At 36.3% G+C, this 20399-nt stretch overlaps 1 protein-coding gene across 9 annotated transcripts in view; it reads left to right on the top strand.

Annotated features, from left to right (window-relative positions):
- PARD3B (par-3 family cell polarity regulator beta) overlaps window positions 1–20399 on the top strand; it is a 406048-nt gene that overhangs the window by 211544 nt on the left and 174105 nt on the right. For 8 of the 9 annotated variants that reach the window (XM_064660627.1, XM_064660625.1, XM_064660624.1 and 5 more), the window contains 3 exons: window positions 1925–2021; window positions 4043–4158; window positions 15715–15759. In XM_064660627.1, the coding sequence (XP_064516697.1) occupies window positions 1925–2021; window positions 4043–4158; window positions 15715–15759 (258 nt within the window). The remainder of the gene's footprint in view (window positions 1–1924; window positions 2022–4042; window positions 4159–15714; window positions 15760–20399) is intronic. The other variant, XM_064660626.1, reaches the window with a different exon arrangement.

Below are 20399 nucleotides of genomic sequence, written 5' to 3'. Positions count from 1 at the left end.
TATGCATAGCCTTTCCAATTTCATAGACTCTTCTTGTATCCCCTTTTATTGCTTTTTACTCTAAACTAAAGAATCCTAATCCTTGGTCCTTGTAGGAATGTTTCTACATGTGTCCAACTACCCTTGCTACCTTTTCAATATGTTTCTTAGTTGTATTACATGGTTTTCAGATAAAAGAATGAAACCTCAGATCCTATTTCAAAACTAGGCACACCATTAGCTCTTGAGTTCTAGTTGGAGTGTTTGGACTTTTTTGGACTTGTGAAAGACTGTCTCCCTTTGACTTCACTAAGCATATCTTCAAAGAACAATCCATGGCTCATCTAGTGTACAGTTCCAGAGTGATAATTGCTACAGTAACAGCCTTCATGTATGTCTCAGGATTTTCCACTTCTCCAGTGTGTATCACTTTGCAGTCTCTGACAGGGAATTTCACCTGTCATTCAATCTTCTTGCAGAATTTCATAATCTGTTTCTTTTTGAGAGTTTTGAGTGTTTTTTTCATATGAGGAAATATTTTCATCTTCTGATTCATCTTGCAAATCAATCAGATTGAACAGTATGAGATCCCCTTTGTTCTAAATTCTTTCTACTGTGAGAACTTGCCATTTACTCCTCATCTGTTTCCTGTCCTTAAATTCAAACCTGAAAGAATGTGATCACAGTGCAAGAAGCCAGCGTGCATATGTTAGGTAGCATATCTGGGTTTTACGTCAGACTGGCAACTGATAATTTTTAAGGTCCCATTAAAACTTTTCTCATCTGCTGATCTTCACTTTCTTCTGATGACATTCACACTTTTGCTGAGATACAAGGTTGGAGCTATTTCTTATCATTCTAATCCTGAGGAGACTATCCAACCAACAGAGGTTTTATAGGATCCTTGAGCTAATACTGTAGGTTTGTTTGGATTGGGGTTTTTTGTTTGTTTATTTTTTCTTTTAGGGGAACTGTCTCAGTGCTCTTATCAAATAAATATGATCTATTGCTTTCTGCCGTGATCCCTCCTTTTAGAGCCTTTTTCTCTCAAGTCAGATTAGTGCTTTCACACACAATTGTGCAAAAAGACTGCCAACATTCCATGTAACAGAACAGCTCACGTGAAAGTGTGGTACGTCAGTATTGTTAGATTGCTTGCCTGCCATTGAAAGCCAAGAAAGTGTCCATGTTTCCTATTAAGTTTTGGAGGGCTGAAGACAGATTCCACATTGAAAGATGTAGGGACTTTTTCTAAGATCAGATCTTTAGACGAGAAGTAAATTTACACAACAATAATGAACTAGCCTAGAGTGGGCATGGCAGTGTTATAAAATATTGCAGGTATGTAATACCTCGAGCTCTGAATGGTTTGAGTAGTTCATGTTTGTCTTTGTACAAAGTAATTTTCTGGTGTTAGCTGAATGCTTTTTGTAAAGGTAAAGGAGGAGTTACCAAAATGGTGGGAAAGCGAAGACTGTAATTAAAAAATGCCTTTCTTCTCTTGCCATAGAATAACAGAATTTTTTCTTCTAGCTGAGAATGTGTTCTCTGCTGTACATGAAAGGAGATAAATGCTCCCCGTCAAAGGGAATGAAAGCATGAACCTACAATCAGTTAGGATGCAGCTATGTAGAAGTGAAAATCCACTCAAATGGAGTAAAGCAATTGTGCCTTGCACTCAACTTCACTATAAGTACAAAGTTTCCCTATATTTACCTTTAATTATGCATATGCAAATCTAGAAATCAGCTCTTCAGGAAATCCCAAGGGGTGCATTTTCTGCTTGGTGTGATTTTAATTCTAGTTTAGTTAGTTTAGGGATTTGAATAATTTGTGATTCACTTCAGCATTGCTTGAGGCCTTCCAGTCCAGTCATCAGTCAGTGAACTCATGTAATGTATTTGTTTCTGTGGCTTATTTAACCCCTTTTTAAATTTTATTTCAGAGTTTTCAGTGTCTGATCGTGGCAATGGTGAAAACGAAACCCCTCCACCTCTCCCGCCACATCCCAGTGAGGATTTGCTGAATGAGAATTATCATAGGTTGGACTTCAGTTCTTCTTAATAGTTACAGCACTAATTGCTGATTAGTAGTTGTGATAATAGTTCTAATTGATTGTAAAATAGCTTTTTTTTTTTTTAAATTTGTACCACTCTTTTTCATCACTTGCGAGATCCTTTAATATAAGCTGGGAATGTTATTTCAGCATCTAGCGTGTTGTTCATTTCAGTTGTTCATAGGCTGCAGTATGCCTGCTCTCTGTGATATATGATACCCAGTAAAACAAAAAGAATCCCAAAGCATAATCCCTATTAAAAAAATAGGGAATACCGGTGGATGCTATGTGTAAATGCAGTTTGAAGTCTCTTAAAGCTTTAAAAGTCCTAGCCAAACACAGTTTGTAGTAAAGTGAATCTTCTTATGTCAGCCAAAGACATTCTTGAGATTACAAAATGAATCTTCAGTAAGTCTGAGCAATGAAATGTGTAAGGGAAAAATTATTGAACACTTTACCAGTTGTAAATGCATTAAGTAGATTTTTCAGATGCTTTTGTAAAGGCTGATGTGCTTGATAGCAGCTAAAAGCTTTAATTTCCTTAGTAAATACAGAAGTTTGGAAGGTCAGAAAAAAGTGTAAACACGTTGAAGTTCACGATGGCTCATACTGTTCCTGTCTGTAATAGCACAGGATTCAAATCAAAGCATAATTTCAACCTATCCTACTTGTGATGCCAAAATGCAGTGTTGAATACTGTTTATTCATCTTCTGTGTATTCAGTTATGATAGTCATACATCTGTTGCAATGATATTGGGAAAATACGCATTTCAACTCAAAATTTAGCTATGTGTCTGTCCTTGTGTGCACGGATGTGATTAAAAACTGCACTTAAATGTTTGCATGTAGTATGAAAGAGTAGATATATTTTATTATGGATACCTTGAATTCTTCATACAAGACTCTCCTATTTTCTTTTTGCTAACATAGAGTAATTTCACTAGAATAATTTCATAATTTCTGATGTCCCAGACAGGTATATATTACGTGGTATACAAACAAAAGTCTACACAAATTAATGTAATTCAACAGTAAATTCTCAGCTGCAGTTGTTTGCTAGAATCTGTTCCTAATTTTTTCAACAAGCTAGGAGAAAAATATTCTCTTAAATGTATTAAAAGGATGATGAATTTATGGGCCTTTCCTCCCATCCTGATTTTTTCAGTGTTGTATTGTTTTTCCATTTAGAACTTAAGTTCTCTTGAAATTGAATTGCAGTATCAAGTCCTGCTGATTTCACTGAAACTGCATTTCAACAAAACACTTGGGAAAGTATTTTGATGTTGTAAAACCAACCTTTTGATTGAACAGTTTGGAAGTAAATGTTTTTTAATTTTCAAACTGTTTTTTTGTTTAACAGTATTTTAAAAAATAGTAATTTCTGTTTTTAATCAAAAAGAGACATAGAAGATTTCAAATGGATTACACTGAAGTGTTTCGATTCCTCACACCTGAAAGTTACTTGGAGTTTCACTCAGGCAGAATTTTGAAATGTTTAGAAATTTGCCTTGAAATAGAAGAACTAAACAAAGACCAAAACAAAATAAAACCCAAACTAACCAAACCCCTGATACTTTGGAATTCTTCAAAAGGTCATGGCACCCTCCATAAGACCTCCAGCCTCTACATAAGTGGTGCAGAGCTATAAAATAATTTTATATTAGCAGATGAAGTAGAATTGATCCAGGTATATTGTCAGTATTTTTCCAACATTCTGTAGCGTGTTATTTGGAAATGCAGTGGTTAGATAGAAGTAGCAAAATGGAAAAAAAAAATCATTACTAATCATTTACATTTATATTTCCATCCATGATGAAAAACAAGTGACTGAATGTGTTAAATCTCAGAAAAGAAAGTTGAGGATCAATATCTGATTTTAAAAATGCATGCTGTAAGCAACTAGAGGAAGAAACACATGTATATTTGTGCATTCTTTAATTAGTTCACTTGTGGTTTGAACTGGTGCCTTAATATTTTGCATATCTTTTTTTTTTTAATTCCTACAGCCCTATCATAAATTCAGCAGTGCATTTAACAGATCAGCACATCAACTTCAGATCTTTGACACCAGCCAAGCAGTCTGAATCAATTAATCTGAAAGCCTCAAAAAGCATGGATCTGGGTAAGAAGGGGTGGGGTGACACACAGGTCAGCTTTTTAGCCTTAACCCATCTCTCTTTCTTGCTTTTGTTTCTTTAACACTAACATCAGGCAGTAAGTTCTGCAGAGGAGCTACAGTGATGGGGACAATGGTCAGCCTCCTGTAGCATCTATTTGCAAGTACCCTTTTTCTTGAAGCTGAAGAAAGTTTATGGTTTTTTGGTGGAGGCCCATTGTATTGAAATCTTAGCTGAGGAAAAGACAGAATGATAGAAAAATGAGCAGAAAGAACTGCTGTGCAAGTTTTGTGTGTCTAAAATATATAGCAAAACCAGCAATACCAAAAGGAATTTCTTTTATAGAATAGAAATGATTGCAAAACCGGACAAAGGGTTCCTCAGACAAGTTGTTTATTTCTTCATCGACAGTGACAAACACAGGCAATCAAAGCCTTGCAGTAGATCTTTATAAATGCTTGAAGAGTGTAAGGTTGTGGTTCTTTACCAGTCAGAGCTGTGCAGAAAAGCTTGCAGGGTGGGTGAAGCAGAAAGTAAGAGGTTCTTTCAATACCAGGAAAGCATTTGCAGGTGGAAGATTGAAGGGTTATTGCAGCTGGAAACAAAGCCTTATTTTAATGAAGGTTCAAGAAAAAATTCACAAACTTCTTAAGTCTCAAAGTAAACCAAGTAAGGTTTTCTTTTTCCTTTTAATTCTCCTTTGCCACACTTTGTCTGTTTTTTTTTCCAAATTCAAGAGTTGAGGGGGAGACCTTGAGACCTACCCCTAGGATATCTTTAATTATAGATTTATGCACTTCATTGAATCAGATTTTGTATACCATTAATAAAAAATTATTAATTTCATATATAGTTTCAAGGTAGCTTTTTGTTACCTTGCTGATACGTTTTTCTGTGAAATGCTCTAGATCAGTCTTATGTTTTTGATTCTCAATTTTTATTGTCATCTTAATGGAATATTTTAATGTAACATTAAATGTGTTTACTCTTGTAATAGCATGTAGGGACCAGGCAGTTATTAATGTGGGATAAGAATGGATATGAATTAATTTAAGAGAGTTTTTAAGGCAGAATTTTAATGCTACTGCATGACCAGCCCAACCCTTTTGCAGTTCTGTTCCACTGTTTTAACTAAGAGTAATGGATTAGGTATTTTTTAAGAATGGAAATGCTCCTCAAAAAATGATTGCATTTACAGACTTGAGTCTAAACATAGACTGTATGTAGTCTACTAGAAAAATTAATGTTCAACTTTACTGAGTCGTCTTTTAGAAAAGTTTACTTCCAGTTCCCACAGAAGTCACTAGAAAGAATGCTCACAAGCACCAGTGTAAAATTAGGCGATGGGAGTGCACTTGAGAGCATATTCAGAACTGCTAGGTGACCTATACTTCAAATTCTATAAAGCAATCTGCTCTTGACATCCAGAAGCAATGCTTTGAGAATGTATGAGTCACTAAATCATGATGACTAAAAAATAAAATAAAATTAGGTGCAAAAATAAAATAAAAAATTGATACAAATATGTCTTTTAGATCTTTCAAAGATTGTTGCCTGTTAGATGGTAGCTGTTGAAAACGCACCTTCTGTTATGAAAGTAAAAAATGAAAGGGGTGATAATCAGTCTGATTGGAGGCACAAATGTGAAGATAGATCTATTACTTGAGACAGTCGTGTAGAGAACTGGAGAGATTCTGAAACAACTGCACCATATTGTTTTATAAATCACAATAGATGAAGTAAAATTCCTTGCACATAGCATAAAAACAATAAAACTGAGGAAGATGAAAGCTAGGACCTTTTACAGCCACTCTGTAGCAAGCAGTGAAGTACCATGTTTGACTTTCCAGCTTTTGAAAGATTTGAAGCAGAAGCTACTGGCTGGAACGGGAAATGGAAAAAGAAACATGACAATCTCAAGGGAAGTAACTGCGATATAAAGTGCTTCTAATACAAATAAAATCCCAATAGTTTAGTGTATAAAAGTGCGCTTCCAAATAAAACATTCATGTAATTCACATTCCAAAAATGGATTTTTGGGAAAGGGAACTTGTTTTTTTTGTTTCCTTACTTAACTGCAGTCATGACCCATAGTAACTTCTCATCCCAACCTGCAGCTGTGTATCCATTATTGATTTCAGTGCATTGTTTCCTGGAAAAAAAAAAGGTGCTGCTGTCTTCATCTTCCAGCAAATTTGGTAACAAAGAGGAAGTGTCCCCTCTGAAAAGTGCTAGGCCTCTTTTTCCTGGAGTCATGGAATGCTGTGCACTTACTGCTTTTCTTTTGTTCTCAAGTTCTGTCAGGCCCTTCAAAAAAGAAAATGTAACATGATTAACAGAAAGAACACAGAACTAGAGTCCAGAAGGAGAGGTCTGAGACCTTAGAAAATGTGACTTAGATGCAGTTTATTTCTTTTCAAACCAAGTTGTCTCTGAATCAGGTGTCTCCACAGATCTAGGAAATCACCTGCAGATTGGATCTGGAGACCCAGAATAACATCACAGACTCAGTAGACAACAGAATTGGTGTAATACAGGGCATAAATGTGAAATCTCTACTGCTATTCACTTATGAAACATTTTACTTCACCTTGAAATGTGTATAAGACATCCATTGGCTAATTATAAGGTTATAAAGATATGAATTACATAATGACATTGCCATCCAAAGGATCATCAAAGGTAGGTAACAGAAAATTTTAAATGCAAGAGAATCCAGATGTTACGATAGATTATGAACCTTACGTGAAAATAATAAATTCATTAAATTAGGGAAGTAGTGAATCTGTATAATAAGGGTCTTTCTGGCTTTGATGAGGGTTGATGTATACACAAGAGGCAAATCTGTTAAGTAAAGACTAGTCTATAATTACATGGGTACACAATGGAAACCTATTTAACATTGATGTTTATCTTTTCAGTTTTATATATTTTAGGCTCAGAAACCTTTGAGTGCTTAATCTGTTTTCCAGTCATACCTATTTACAAAATAATAATATTATAAATTAGTACCCTCAGTGAATAATATCAGGTAATAAGAATGGGTGACCAAAAATTGTTCAGTATTGCTAACACATTGCATCAATTTGTCATTGTCACTCTCCAGAGCAAATCCTGCAATGAAAGGAACTTGGCACGTGCAGCAAAAGCTGTAGCTTACTTGCCAGTAGGGCAGACATAGTTTAGTTTATTGACACTTGGTGCATTTCTGTGCTGGTGATTGGGCAGCTGGGCAGGAGCAGAGGGCACGAGCCACTGCCACCTGGTTGCTTAGGCAGGGCTCTGTGCTGCCGTGTGCGTGCCATGCGCGTATGAACTGACACAAGTCCTAACTGCTAAATTAATGAATAGCACGAATCCTCGGTGGATTTCAAGAACTCACTTTGTTTGCAAACTATTTAGTTTTTGCTTACACCTATTTTAAAAAATTTAAAAAAAAAAAAAAAATCAGTGTTACATGTGAGTTATTGAGTTGCTGTTGTAGGAAATAAAAAAAAATGCAAAAGGCAAGTCTAGTGGTAATGATAATGTTTTTGGTTTGCAGATATGAGCAGAACTTGCCTCATATGTGCAGATGTCCTTGTGCAAAGTATATGGAGGCAGGGTGACTGGTTCCCTGTTTTAGCATCCATCACTTCCATGGTGTTCAAATGCTTCTCAAAATTTACAGCTTCATTCACAGCAATAGAGTACAGATTAGTTTCATATCAGATATAAGTCCTAATGTTCTTCCCTGCTGCTGTGTTGAGATAATGACAGCACTTTCTGGATCACTGATGGAGTTCATATCCTGTGTCTTATGGCATATTTTTCTTTGCCTTGTCTACTTTTATTTTGAACCTGGTGGTGATAAAAAATTGCACAGCCCCCCTTCTACTAATCCTTACACTTGTCACATCTACTCAGTTGCATAAATTTTTTTGTTCTTCAAACACGGCCATCCGTATGTTGACAAAGCACAGACCCTTCTTATAACTGTGACTTCGAGAATTTGTGCAGGGCCAAACAAAGGCTGACTTGGAGTGAATGCTTGTGCTGACCAGAGTTGGACTGCATGCCACGTTTGGACTTGTGCTTATAGCACAGTGTTAAAACTATGCAAAACAAAATAGAAAATCATAGAAGTAAATGTTGTGTTGTCGCTTCCCACTGAAGTGGAACACTATTTTTGAAACTTAAGGGCAGATTGAAAATGAAGAAATCAATGGCTTCTATACAAGTCATTGGAAGGCTGATTTTCCCTTTCTTTTAACAACCTCCTATATGCACACATTTTTCCTTATATTACCACAGTTGTCTAGAGAAGAATTTCTATATAATATTTCACCAGAATCTATTTTCAGTAGTGTTTGTTCTTTTAACTATCTTAAAAATGTAATTTTTGCAATGTTAATGTGAAAATTTTTTTCATGTTGTATCAAAAGGTGTAAATCTGTGTGCTCTAAGAAAACGAAAGGAAAGAAGGTGTCTTATTATCTGTTTCCAACACCCCTATTTTCCATAAATCTTTATGCACAGGAGTGATTTAAGCTATGCATAAATGTACTGTAAAAACTACAGCCAGGGGAATTGTATGCAAACACATGAAAGTGTGGCTTGTTTTAACCTGAAGCAACATGAAATTGAATCATATGAATATATAGCAATTTTGTTGCGTATCAATTCAGGCAAAGTACTGTGTAGATATTTGAGGATGTTGGTATAATAACCCATGACCACTATCCCAAGGTGCTGCTTAATTCCCTCTTCCTTTCCCCATCTAAAGCAAAACCCCATAAATCTTAACTGATTAAGCTCTATAGCCTGAAGAAACGTATATGTCCTTCACTTGATTTTAAATGTGAGTGAAATATTGTTTGCTAAAACATCATTAGACATACTTGGAGTCCCTTAACCTTGGGGCGTATTTATTAAAATATAGGCCAACTTACGTATTTAGGAATAATTAGCAAGTAAATATGCAAGATATAAGGTATGGGATATTCTGCAAGGAAGCCAGTATTTAACTAAATGTTAATTTCTTTGTTAGTGAAGGGCTGCATTCAATTACAGTTCATTCTTTTAAAACACCTCAAAACAAAGGGAAACCAGTATTTCACATCCAGAAGGATGTGGAAAATACAATCAAGATGCTATTAGCTGCTTCATGATTTGCTCTGAACCAGATTATTGTTATTCTGAGTGTAATTTTGTATCCTGAAATAAATATCTGAAAACATAGCCAAATGAGGACCAGACAGAGCTAATGGAGATTACTCTTTTAAGCAATGTTTTGATTCAGATAAAATTAAAAGAATACATTTTGGGAGGTCCCTAGTGAGAGTTATAGTATTACTGGGGCCAAAAGGTGGTTTGGTATTTTAAAATTGTCATTTTGTTAGCCACGTTGTATGTATGGAATACATTTATTTGGTTGCTTTGACTTGAAACCAGTTTCAGAACTGCATTTAGGACCTAGTTAGGTTCATTAGAACATTAATGAGGAAATGGAGAAGATGGATCAGAATTCTAACAGTCTTTTCAATGTTACTGGCTTATAAAACTAATTTAACAAATCATCTCTTGAAAAAAAATACTTTCCAAAACCAAAAATGTCATGTGTTTAGGAAAAACTGTATTGTTTATGGCTGTGATTGTCTTTAGGATCAAGGGCTAAGAGCAATTTTAACATTATTCTAGCTTATGTCATAAGTAACTTTCTAGTACTGTCAGATTAGATGTGTATTTTCTGAGACCGCTCTGCAGAATCAATTTTTAGAAATGAATACAATGTAGTTTTCTTAGTTCAGACGACTTTCAAATTTCTGTTTGTAAGATCTATAAGTAGGGAATGAAACAAAATCATTTCTTAAGTGATAGGGATCCTGTGAACTGAATTGAAATGAGACTGAAATTAGGTTTATTCTGTGTGAAAAGAGAGACTTTTAACACAGCTAATTTTGTTACTCAGTTTTACACCAAATCTGCATTGATGCAGTCTAGGGGACGATGAGCTGTGGCGTAAAGACGGAAGCGGGCAAAAGAGAATATCAACTTTCTGGACTGGTTTTGTAGAGATTGTCTAAGACTCAAGGAAGCTTATTGTGGAGCAGACTGAGAGCATTGTATGAGCTGTGATGGTGACACAGCTGAGAAAATGGTAACACATGGTTGAGGTGGTATTTTCTTACGCTGTTTTAGTGTAAGTTTGAGTTGATCTGTGAATGCATTTATATTATTAAAGTGTTAGTGGGATAAAATAGCAATTACGTTAATGTATAGCTACTATAAGAAAGAAAGATGATAATAAAGTAACTTATAAGAACACTGTTACAAATCTGTTCTCTAAACTTTGTCTTAAACCTGTTCCCTATCAATGTTTTCAACCAGAGAATGACAGATTACATTAGGAACTTGTAGTTTAACCTTAGGAGTTTGGAAGAAGTGTTAATGACATGCGAAAGACGTGTAGCGGGGGAGTTTTAGCCTTGTGCAGTTTCTCTGGAACAGAGGTGAGAGGATTAGAGAAGACAACAAAAGTGTAAAAGAAGCCGTGATGGCCTCAATTAGCAGTGTAACCTTCAAGAATGAGTAGTTGTGCCACTACAAGAAAGTGAAGAAATTTATATCATGCTGCCTGGGAAACTGTAAAACAATGTTATTTTCTGCCAGGAGAAAAACTTTCATTTAAAGCTAAATGTGTCCAGTGGACAGCATCAACTGTACTGCTGGTTCTTCAACAACAAGAAAAGTAGTAATAGTGAATGCAAGCTTAAGCATTTTCATTCTCATGTGCTGACACACAAGATGTTTCCCTTGGGGATCTTCTCTGAACACAATTGAATTGAAGTATTAAATCAGTTCTAACAAAATTGTTCTGAAAAATCTAATTAGACAAAACCTTGTACAGGAGAGAAAAAGAATCCAGAATCTTGGTTTGGATGTGATTTATTCCTGCCTTTGAATGTGCTGAACAGGGCATCCCAAATGTTGTGTTAGATGCCATTTTGGAAAAGGTTTACCTTTCTTACCACTAAGTATAATTTATCCTTGCCTCTTGAGCAAGCTTTTTGCTAATCTTGGTGCTTTTCAACATTGAAGTAAACAGAAATCTATCAAGGACTCCTAATCCTTCAAGAATAAGTAGCTGGTGGATATCTAGGTGACCCCAGAACACATGCCCTTCTGTGAAGTTTCACTGGAGAGGTGGGGAGGGGGAATTAGTGAAAGAAAATATTTTAAGACGGTGCAAGTTTACCCTTCATGATACACACGTTTTATTGCTATTCTGGATTTTAGTATAAAAGCCTGTGGTCTTTGTATGTGGTACTTCAGGGAAAACCTAGAGCAGGAAGCAGCATCTTCTAAGTGATGGTTGTGAGCCAGCAATTGACACAATTTCTCCAGGTGATTTATGCCACTCCTAGATGGGGAAACGCTTCACCAAGAAAATAAATATGGCAGGAGAATTATGTCATTGGCACTATCACTGACTAAAACTAATTGATGATGCACTGCCTTCATTATGATGAAAGGCCTGGGTAAGGATACACTTCATCAGAAAAAAACAGTGACCAATTTGAGACTTTGCTTTGTTTTCGTATGTTTATACCATAGAAACTGATGGATTCTAAAAAGTACAGAAGCATCGTTTGTATACATAGTTTGAGAATACAGCCCTTGTGAATTGATTATTGTACACTAAGAAACCTTACATTTGGTTTCCTATTAACTAATAAAGGTATCAGGAAATTGGTTTTCTAGGAAATTCTTTGGTGTTTTGGTGTCTCGTATTATTATTTCTCATTAATTGTAATTTTAATCCTTGTTTGCTTCTTTTCTGAGTGCAGAACTGCAGCTGGTCTTCAAAGGTACGTGTCAGTTTGTCCAGCGAGGGACACAGGCGACTTTCACATGTTTAGATTTTTTTAGTAGCTCATAGTCAATGTGCAAAACTGATCCTTCAGAAAAAAGTCACTAAGTTGAATAGTAGTACCCTGTATCTTGTGAATAGCAGTAACTTCTTGTTTTGGGAAAAGATACTATAATGGTTCAGTTGAACTGGGAAAAAGAAGGGAAGTCGGTTATCACAGCTGGCAGCAGCATTGATTTGTGCTTCTCTGAACCATAGTTGGGGACTAGATGGTTGACCTGTAAATATGCCTGGGCTGTATTTTGACACAAACTTTGAAAAGCACTGACGGCGTGTTGTTATGAAACCATTGGAAGTCACACAATTCCAATAAAATGTCTGCCTTCGTTGTCTTGAGCAGGGCACAGAAATGGCAATCAAAAGATTATATGGAAGAACACGGATGCATGTTGGGTGCTTTTACTGCTGCTAAACAATACTCCTTATTTTCTTCAAGCAAAACAGCACTCCAGAATATGACCATAGGAAATACTAATAAAATCTGATTATTCATGGCATAGAGAGTTGGGGTTTTTATCATGTGTAGTGGTTGTTGGCATAGTTTACAAAAAACCCTATCAGTTGTTTGCTGTCAGTTGGACAGATTTGTTTTGCTTAGTAATATTCCATCTTTCATAGTCTGTGGTCTTGCTAGTCCCCCAAACATCCATGCTTTTATTAAATAGCTGTAGAACTTCTGTCATCTTTTATTTCAGCAATTACTTTGACTTTTGACAATGAATACGTAACTGGCTTCTGTGGTGAAATAGTGGTTCCTAAATTAGGGATGTTACTTTAAAAGAGCTAGTGTGTTTTCTATGGGCAAACATTAATAACTTCATGGACTAATATTCCCTGGAGTTCCAGGGACATTTCAAAATGTGAAGTATTTGTTTTATTCACAAGTTAAGGAGAAGCGTTGTCTTATTTGTAAATGTATTTACTCCCCTGCATGAGTCCTTCCAAGATTTTTGTTTGAGTTTTTTCTTTATAGTCCCCAAATTAGGTGGTTTCCTTTTTTTTAATGTTATGCATTTAATAATTCTAGGTCAAGAATATATAGTAATTCTAGTGTATTCATAAAAATAGTTACAGTTTGCACATTCCCAAGTGTGATCCTCTTGAGCTGAAATTTTTCATAGTTATTTGCAATGTAATTACTTTTTGATGGTGCAATATAAAAATAATTAGAATTTTTTTTCCTACAGTTATAAGAGGAGATGGTATTTTTTCCTTGTGTAAAATCTTCCAGGTGATTTTCTACAAAGACCAACACTAGTAGAATCTTAGAAATTTCCACTTAATTCTTGCTTTACTCAAAGGCCAATAAAGTTATCCAGACAAAGACTATTTTTGTCATAACTGAATGATTTCAGCAACTTCTACCGTGCAGAGAAGTGTTTTCAAATTCTATATTCTGGAACAGGATGTCCTATGTACTTCCTAAATGAAAACTGTAGTTACAAAGTTTTCAACTTTGATGTACATGGTATTTATCTCCTGTTAGCCTTTTTCTGTTTTTCTGTTGTCTTCTTGTTCTCAGAGGGAAGGAATGGACTTGTCTGTGCCACTCCTGTTCAGTTTAGTGAGAGATGGCAAACCTAGAAGGCACTGCCTCAGCATAATATCCCATGAAATGAAAACTACCCCGTGGAGGAACACACATATTTTGTTCAAACTTTGATATAAAACTTTAATATTTGCATTTTCCAGTTTTTGTGCATGTGTGTGCTTAAACTCATAATACTAACCTTGTATTTTGGTGAGGTTATTTTTCATTTTCTAATCATTTTGTTCTTCCTTTTTTCCCTCCAGTATTAAAATCTAATTTTTGTGTGTGAAGCTGGTGTGTAAAGTATGATTAAGTTAAATGGATTTATCCCTTTTAATAATGTAAAACTTAGTTTCAGGCAAGCCAAGCCTCAGCATAGTTTTAAAAAAACACTGGGAACCTTGGTAATTTTTTTTTTTAAGTTCCTATGTACTGTAACATAACCTACTCCAAGTAATTATCATATATTATACTGGTTGCCATTAGTGACTGCTATAATTAAGGTTGCGAATCAGTTTCCATTATAATCCCTTGTTTTCACACAATGATAACTTGTCAAAACACTAACCTTTGGGACTAAAGTTTTCCACAGTTGTTTTTCTTAGAGGTAAATTTGGGGAGAGGGAAGAGGAAAAGGAGTTTGAACTATCCTTATAGCAAACCTTTGTCCAGTCATTTTGCATTATACGATCAAGCTGCATAGCAAGGAGCTAAATAGTTATCATTTCCATGGACTAGATGAAAGGTTAAAGGCCAAGGAGTGCAGAACTGCCTTGAGTTTTGGTTGCACTTCTAATTTTGACGAGCCCCACTGCTATTTTGTTTAGAAGCATCTTTACATAATACTGCAAACAGTGTTAGTCTCACTTTAATAGCATCTATGTCCTACAAAAAAACTACACAATTTACTGATAATCAGGTGACAATTGGATTACAAAAGTGGAAAAGAGTTACAGTGGTCAGTTGTGGATTCATGATTTCAGTTGTGAATCCCAGTCCTGAATTTGATGCTGATTTTTGAGGGTAAGAGCTTCCCTAAAAGTGAAGTGGGGAAACAATATAAGAAAATGTTTACTGTAGCTCCTAAATGTCATTAACTACTACACTGCTCTTTCCTAGGTAGAAAATAGCAGGTTCTTGTTTCGTTGCAGATAACCATCTGTGTAAACTTTTATAGTGACCACTATGCAAAGCTTAAGTTTGCATTTGTAGTATTTTTGGTATGACTTTACAGTTTATTTTATCATATAAAGAGATTACATTTTAAGGTGAGTTATAAGGGAGTGCTTGGGCAGGCAGAGTTGAAGGATAAGCTTTCAACCCTAACATTCATTTCCTGTGCTTGTTTTATCATCCCTAACATTACATTAACACCCTTTCTTTGCATAGAATTCATTTTAAGAAATGGTGATTGGTTCTTCCCCTCAGCCCTCCAGGAGAGTATTTTAATTAGTTTTTTGAGATATATGATAATAAACTGAAGTAAAGTTACTGAGCAAATGTTACTACTTCTTTTACATTCAGAATTTGCTCTCCCACTACTCTGTCTGCAAACTGTTGCAACTGTAAACATCTTTATAAAATGTAGTGAAATACTACAAAGTTACAATTTGCAGATAAAAATAAAACATAGGAAATGCATAAGCCTTTGAAAAGATCAGTTTTTGGGAGACCTTATTGTCTGCAGAGGGTCCTGCGAGTCAGTGAGATGTCTTGCAGATGGGAAGGTTTCCACATCTGGATTCTTTTTACAATTGAGGTCTTTGATCTGAAAATGTTACAACTCTCCTATGCCCTGTGATTTGTCTGGCAAGATGAGTTATTTACAAATGCAATTGCTCTTCCGACAACTCAGTTTTGAGTGTGTAAGTGCTGAGGTCCTGATCTGTAACCTACAAGGACTGCTGGTAGTCCTTTTATTGGTTTCAGAGGGCTTTGATTCAGATATTTGGACTTTGAAGCACCCCAGGTGGATTAGGTAAAGAAAGGCACTTTTTTTCCAGATTATTGTAATTTAAAGATTAAGGATGCTGTGTCTGAAATAATTTGACAGTGTTTCAAAGGCTTGTGAATTTAAATAAGTTTCTGATCTTTGTGTCTTTTCTTTTATTTCTCCAGTGGCAGATGAAAGCAAAGTTGGTTTGTTGGCCGGACACAAATCGGGTAAGCTGTCCTCCTATTCTGGAGAAAAAGTCAGCAACTTGAAAGTAGCATGGGCAGTAGATGAAATCAGCTTACAGAAACTGTGGTGGCTAAGAGAGTTGCAAATTAAGGCGTTACTTTGTATGCACTGACTCCAAGCTGAAGGATGATGAATTATGGGTTGCTCGTAGCCCGGCAGTGTATGTAGCCAAGTCATTTGCAGGAAGAGTTGTAACTTTATTTTTCAGTGCGGGTGTTGTAAACTGGAGAATATGCCCTTTCAAATAAGGGCAAGTGCAACATGTCTTGTGGAGTGTAGAGACTTAAACAGTACACATTTTGAAAAATACAAGTATTTCTTTGCTTTTTCCTCTTGTGCTGAGTTATACTTCCGTTAGCAGGAATATTGAAGACAACACTAAAAAATTCTATAGAGTAAAAAAAAAAAGAGTGTTGGAGATTTTCCTTTCATTGTGTTTGTGCAATAGAAATGATTTGTTTCTTCTTAAACTTTCAGGCCATAGTAATAAAAACAATTAGTCCATACTGCTGTCATTACTGTACCTACTTAGTACATAAGTTCTGCCAACCACACCGTGCTTTTGCACAACTTTCAGTTGTTGTATTAAAAAACTTTCAAGGCAACATGACGTAAGATTATGATTTTTCGTAAGATGACATGAGAAACCTTGAACTTCCTTGAAAACCTTAGTTATTCAGCATTCTCTTCTGATGTTAGATAACTCTGAAGTTTCAGGCTACCCTTTTGTAGCACGATTGTATGTTGGCTTTTTCCACTCCTTTGACAGATCTAAAAAGCAGAATTCATGTAAAGGAAGATTGACTATGAGATTTTTGATTGATATGGTATTCCTTCTCTGTGCAACTGGGTGTCCTTCTTTAGTTCTCTGGTGTGGATTTTCCGTATCTGAAGACCTTTTCCTGAACTTAGTAGACAAATTCTTTTTAAATTTTTTTGGCATCTTTCCTAACTTTGTGAACTTGGATTCTCTTTCTGAATCAGGGAATAGTTCATGTGTCTTGTAACATTATCACTCCTGGGAAGAAAAAAACTTCTTTCAGCTTTCTGTTTTGGGAATGTGAAAGCTTCAAAGAAATGATCTTGTCAACTTGAAGAAGCTAGGGGTGTTGCCCTTGGGTTTTTCCCTGCTCAGAAAAATTGCTACAAACATTGCAGCATCATGCAGTTTACCAAAGATCAATGGAATTCACTGCTATGAAAAAGTATTAGAGGGGAACCTGGTAAGACTATAACTCTTTGGCAATCAATTGTTAAAGCTACATTAAGCTTTATAATATCATTTTTAGTAGTGTTTGATCTTTCTTCTGCACACTTCTGCAGATTCTTGAGAACTGTGACTTTGAAGTTTTCTATTTGAAGACACCTACAAATTTTACATGAAAATGTGGACCCACGTTTACTGAGCTTTGGCTTGTTTGCTTTACTTAGTCTTCACAGACCTCTCACATGTACCTAAGATCTTTTTTCATAGACTAAAATCAGTGCTCAACAGATCACCAAAGGAATAGCTACAAAGATCCCACAAGTTGTTGGGTTTTTTTCCCTCTCAGAATAAAAGGAGCTAGCTAACTTCTGAGAAGGCTGGAGTGTAAATTATTTTACTCAGTCCTATCCACTTTAAATACTGTTCAAATACCACTGAAAAATGTTTCTCCCCTTTCTGTGTTCAATTTCCTAACCCTTTATGAAGAGAAATCAAGCTGCAGTTTTGGCTCTCACATTTTTCCATTCAGATATTTATTTTATACGTTTGTTCAGGAATGTGGTGTTCTTTTGCTCTGGTCCCTTTTTACTCTATGCTTTTTGGAATTATATGTCATATGTGCATTTTCCTGGCATTCAGTCACATCAGAGAACTCTTGTTTTAGCACTGTGCGTTGTGCTGCCTTCCTACAGGCACCTTAGAAATGTGCTAAGGGAGACATTGCAGCTCCTTGTGCTGGGAGCAAAACACAGTTATTTTCTCATTACAAAACGAAGAGTTTCCATCCTATTCTAGACTTCAGGAAATTAAACGTGTTTCTCTACAGAATTAATTATCACCTACTAACAATCAATGCAATTATCCCTTCTCTCCTTCAACATGACTTGTTCTTTGTAGTATGCGGTTGAGTAACTCTCTCTAGGGAAATATCCCTTCTATTCCTTCTGGGGCAGTGGCTCTTCAAGCATTTAGTCTCAGCTTTTTGTACAGCTACTGTATCCCTCACATATTACATGTTACTGAACAGCAGCAGGAGTTAGAGGCGTGCATTCATTTCAAAAAGCAATATCACAATTCTGCATAAATCCAAGACATTAGAAGGATCTGTAGCTCTACATCTGTCTCTTTATATATTGCACTCGCAAACAGTAGTACCCTTTTTTTTCCCCTTAGAAAGTAGATTTGGTTTTTAGAAGTATGTCTGGACACACCCTGAGCATGTAAGCATGTTGTATGGGAAAGATGGCTGCAGCTTTGTTCCTGTATATCACCCTCACAGAAATGCATCTGTGAATTCTGGTTCTTATACCTGGCCTGTCCGTCATCCTGCTGGATGGAAGATTCCTGCAGTGCTTAGAGGTGTTCTTACCGTTGCGAATGTTTTCCGCAATGCCATCATCAAAAGCACTGGAATGCTGTATTGATGGAGCCTACTCATCCCTTTCTGGAATAAAACAGAGTTCAGTGTGTGCGTGTGTATGTGTGTGTGTGTGTGTGTAAGGCGTCTGCTCTAAATCCTCTAAGGAGGAATTTTGTCCTCTGTAACCTTCCTGTGTGCTTAGGAACGGTATGACAATTCCAATGATGAGAATGAGAAGCAGACAAATGGTGTCTCAGTTGTAAAGCAGAGAAGATCCCTGAAAATTCACAAAGATGAAAAATCAGCAAACTTTAGCTTAGTTTTTCATGAACACTTAGCTTTTTAGAAAAGCAATTTTAGGACAGCTAGGAGGATACTTTTCATATCAAATATAACCTGATTTATGTCAAATATTGAAATTGAGTACTGAATTCTTTGCAGCTATTTTAATTTTTTTTTCTGAAATTCTTTTTTGTGTTCTGATTTAATGCTTAGAACACTTTTCAGTATGTATTGACTGTCTGCTGAGATCTCTGCTGACACAGCTCTTTCACATGATGCAGTGCTGGAGAAAAGCTGATGAGTCTTTCTTTATGAGCTCTGACATATTAATTAGCAAAATGGTCAAAAAAGCTTTCCTATTTTTATTTTAATGTCACTAGAGCATGCTTTTGGCTGGGGTTATGTTTTGAGACAAGATGAGTAAGATCTTATTTTCTTGTTGGCTGCTGTATGAGGAACATATGACTGGGCTATGGATTAGTACCGGCAAGGCTGAGTGATACAGAGTAGCTGTGCTACCAAGCTAGATTTGAGTTAATGCTATATGGTTAAACCACAACATAGGTCAAGAGATAGGGTTAGGACTTGAGTAGGAAAAGGCCCATTGGGATAGTTAAAAGGATGCCTCTGGTCAGGTTCTGCCCCTTACTGTTAATTTTGATGACTGTGCAGGTACCAAGTTGCTGTTCAGCCTGTAGGTAGGACTAGTGTTCTGGGAAAGAAAGCTTGAAGAGGTGAATGTACAGCTCAATCCTGCAAGATTTGATGAGGCCTGAGCGCTGTCACGTCTGGTAGACCTCCAATCTGTGCTGCTTCCTGTGTAGGTAACTGGGTTGGGATTAAATGGCCATTCAGATTAGAAGTGGAGATAGTTTGGAATAAGGCAGGTTAAAGGTCTTAGTGTTTCTCTGCCAGGATGTATTCTGAATTAAATACATTTTACTGAGGTTTTGTTAAGGCTAAGGATGAGGATTAAGATTATGGTTTAGGACACAGGAGCGGCTGAAAATGTAGGTTTATTGGTAAATTTTATATGACCCACTGAAATAGGGTATGGAAAGTGCAAACAATTAAGCTTCCTAACCTTCAGAATAGGCTTTTCATCCTGTTGCAAAAGGCATGGTTGCATTGGTAGGTGAAATAAGTCTGTGAGATGCTCAGGTTGCATCTACAAAAGTGTAAGCTGAATGTCCCATTTGGCTTTAAAGTTGAGTGACACGGGGTGATCCCCATCTGTGCTCTGAGCCTCTATTGTAAGATGGCTTCAGGTTGCCTCAAGAAGCCATGCCTGGCATATCCTAACTCCTGAAGCATTTCTAGGAAGTGTTTGTGTGAGCAGAAGGGCTGTTATGACTTTTGTAGTGTAGATGATTACATTCTAATAAACGTAGGTGTGCCCAGACACTGCTAAATTTGCAAATATAAACATAACCTGTGATTTCAAGGACTCCAGCTTAGTTTTTCACAGGGACAAAATAGTCTGATGCAGGCAGAATTCAGTGTGTTAAAGTTTATTCTGGTAAAAGTGTGAATAATAACTAGGCTAAGCTTACTGTTGCAACTTCAGTTCAGACTTGGAAGGGCAGAGAAAACTGGAGAACATATTTAATTTATTTTTTTTAGCTGGAGGAATCATGCAAAGATTGAGCTGTTGGAACACCAGCAAAATCCAGTGCTTATGTAGCACAAAAGGCTTCCTTTTAATCAAGGATTCCAGTGGGGGTTAATAGTGGGGTTAGAAAAGACTACAGAAGGCTTAGTGCATGCTGCTA

This window comes from Pseudopipra pipra, chromosome 7 (genome assembly GCF_036250125.1).
Source record: "Pseudopipra pipra isolate bDixPip1 chromosome 7, bDixPip1.hap1, whole genome shotgun sequence".
Classification (NCBI taxonomy): Eukaryota; Metazoa; Chordata; class Aves; order Passeriformes; family Pipridae; genus Pseudopipra; species Pseudopipra pipra.
The sequence above is the reverse complement of the archived record's forward strand: the minus strand, read 5'-3'. Positions and strand labels throughout refer to the sequence as shown.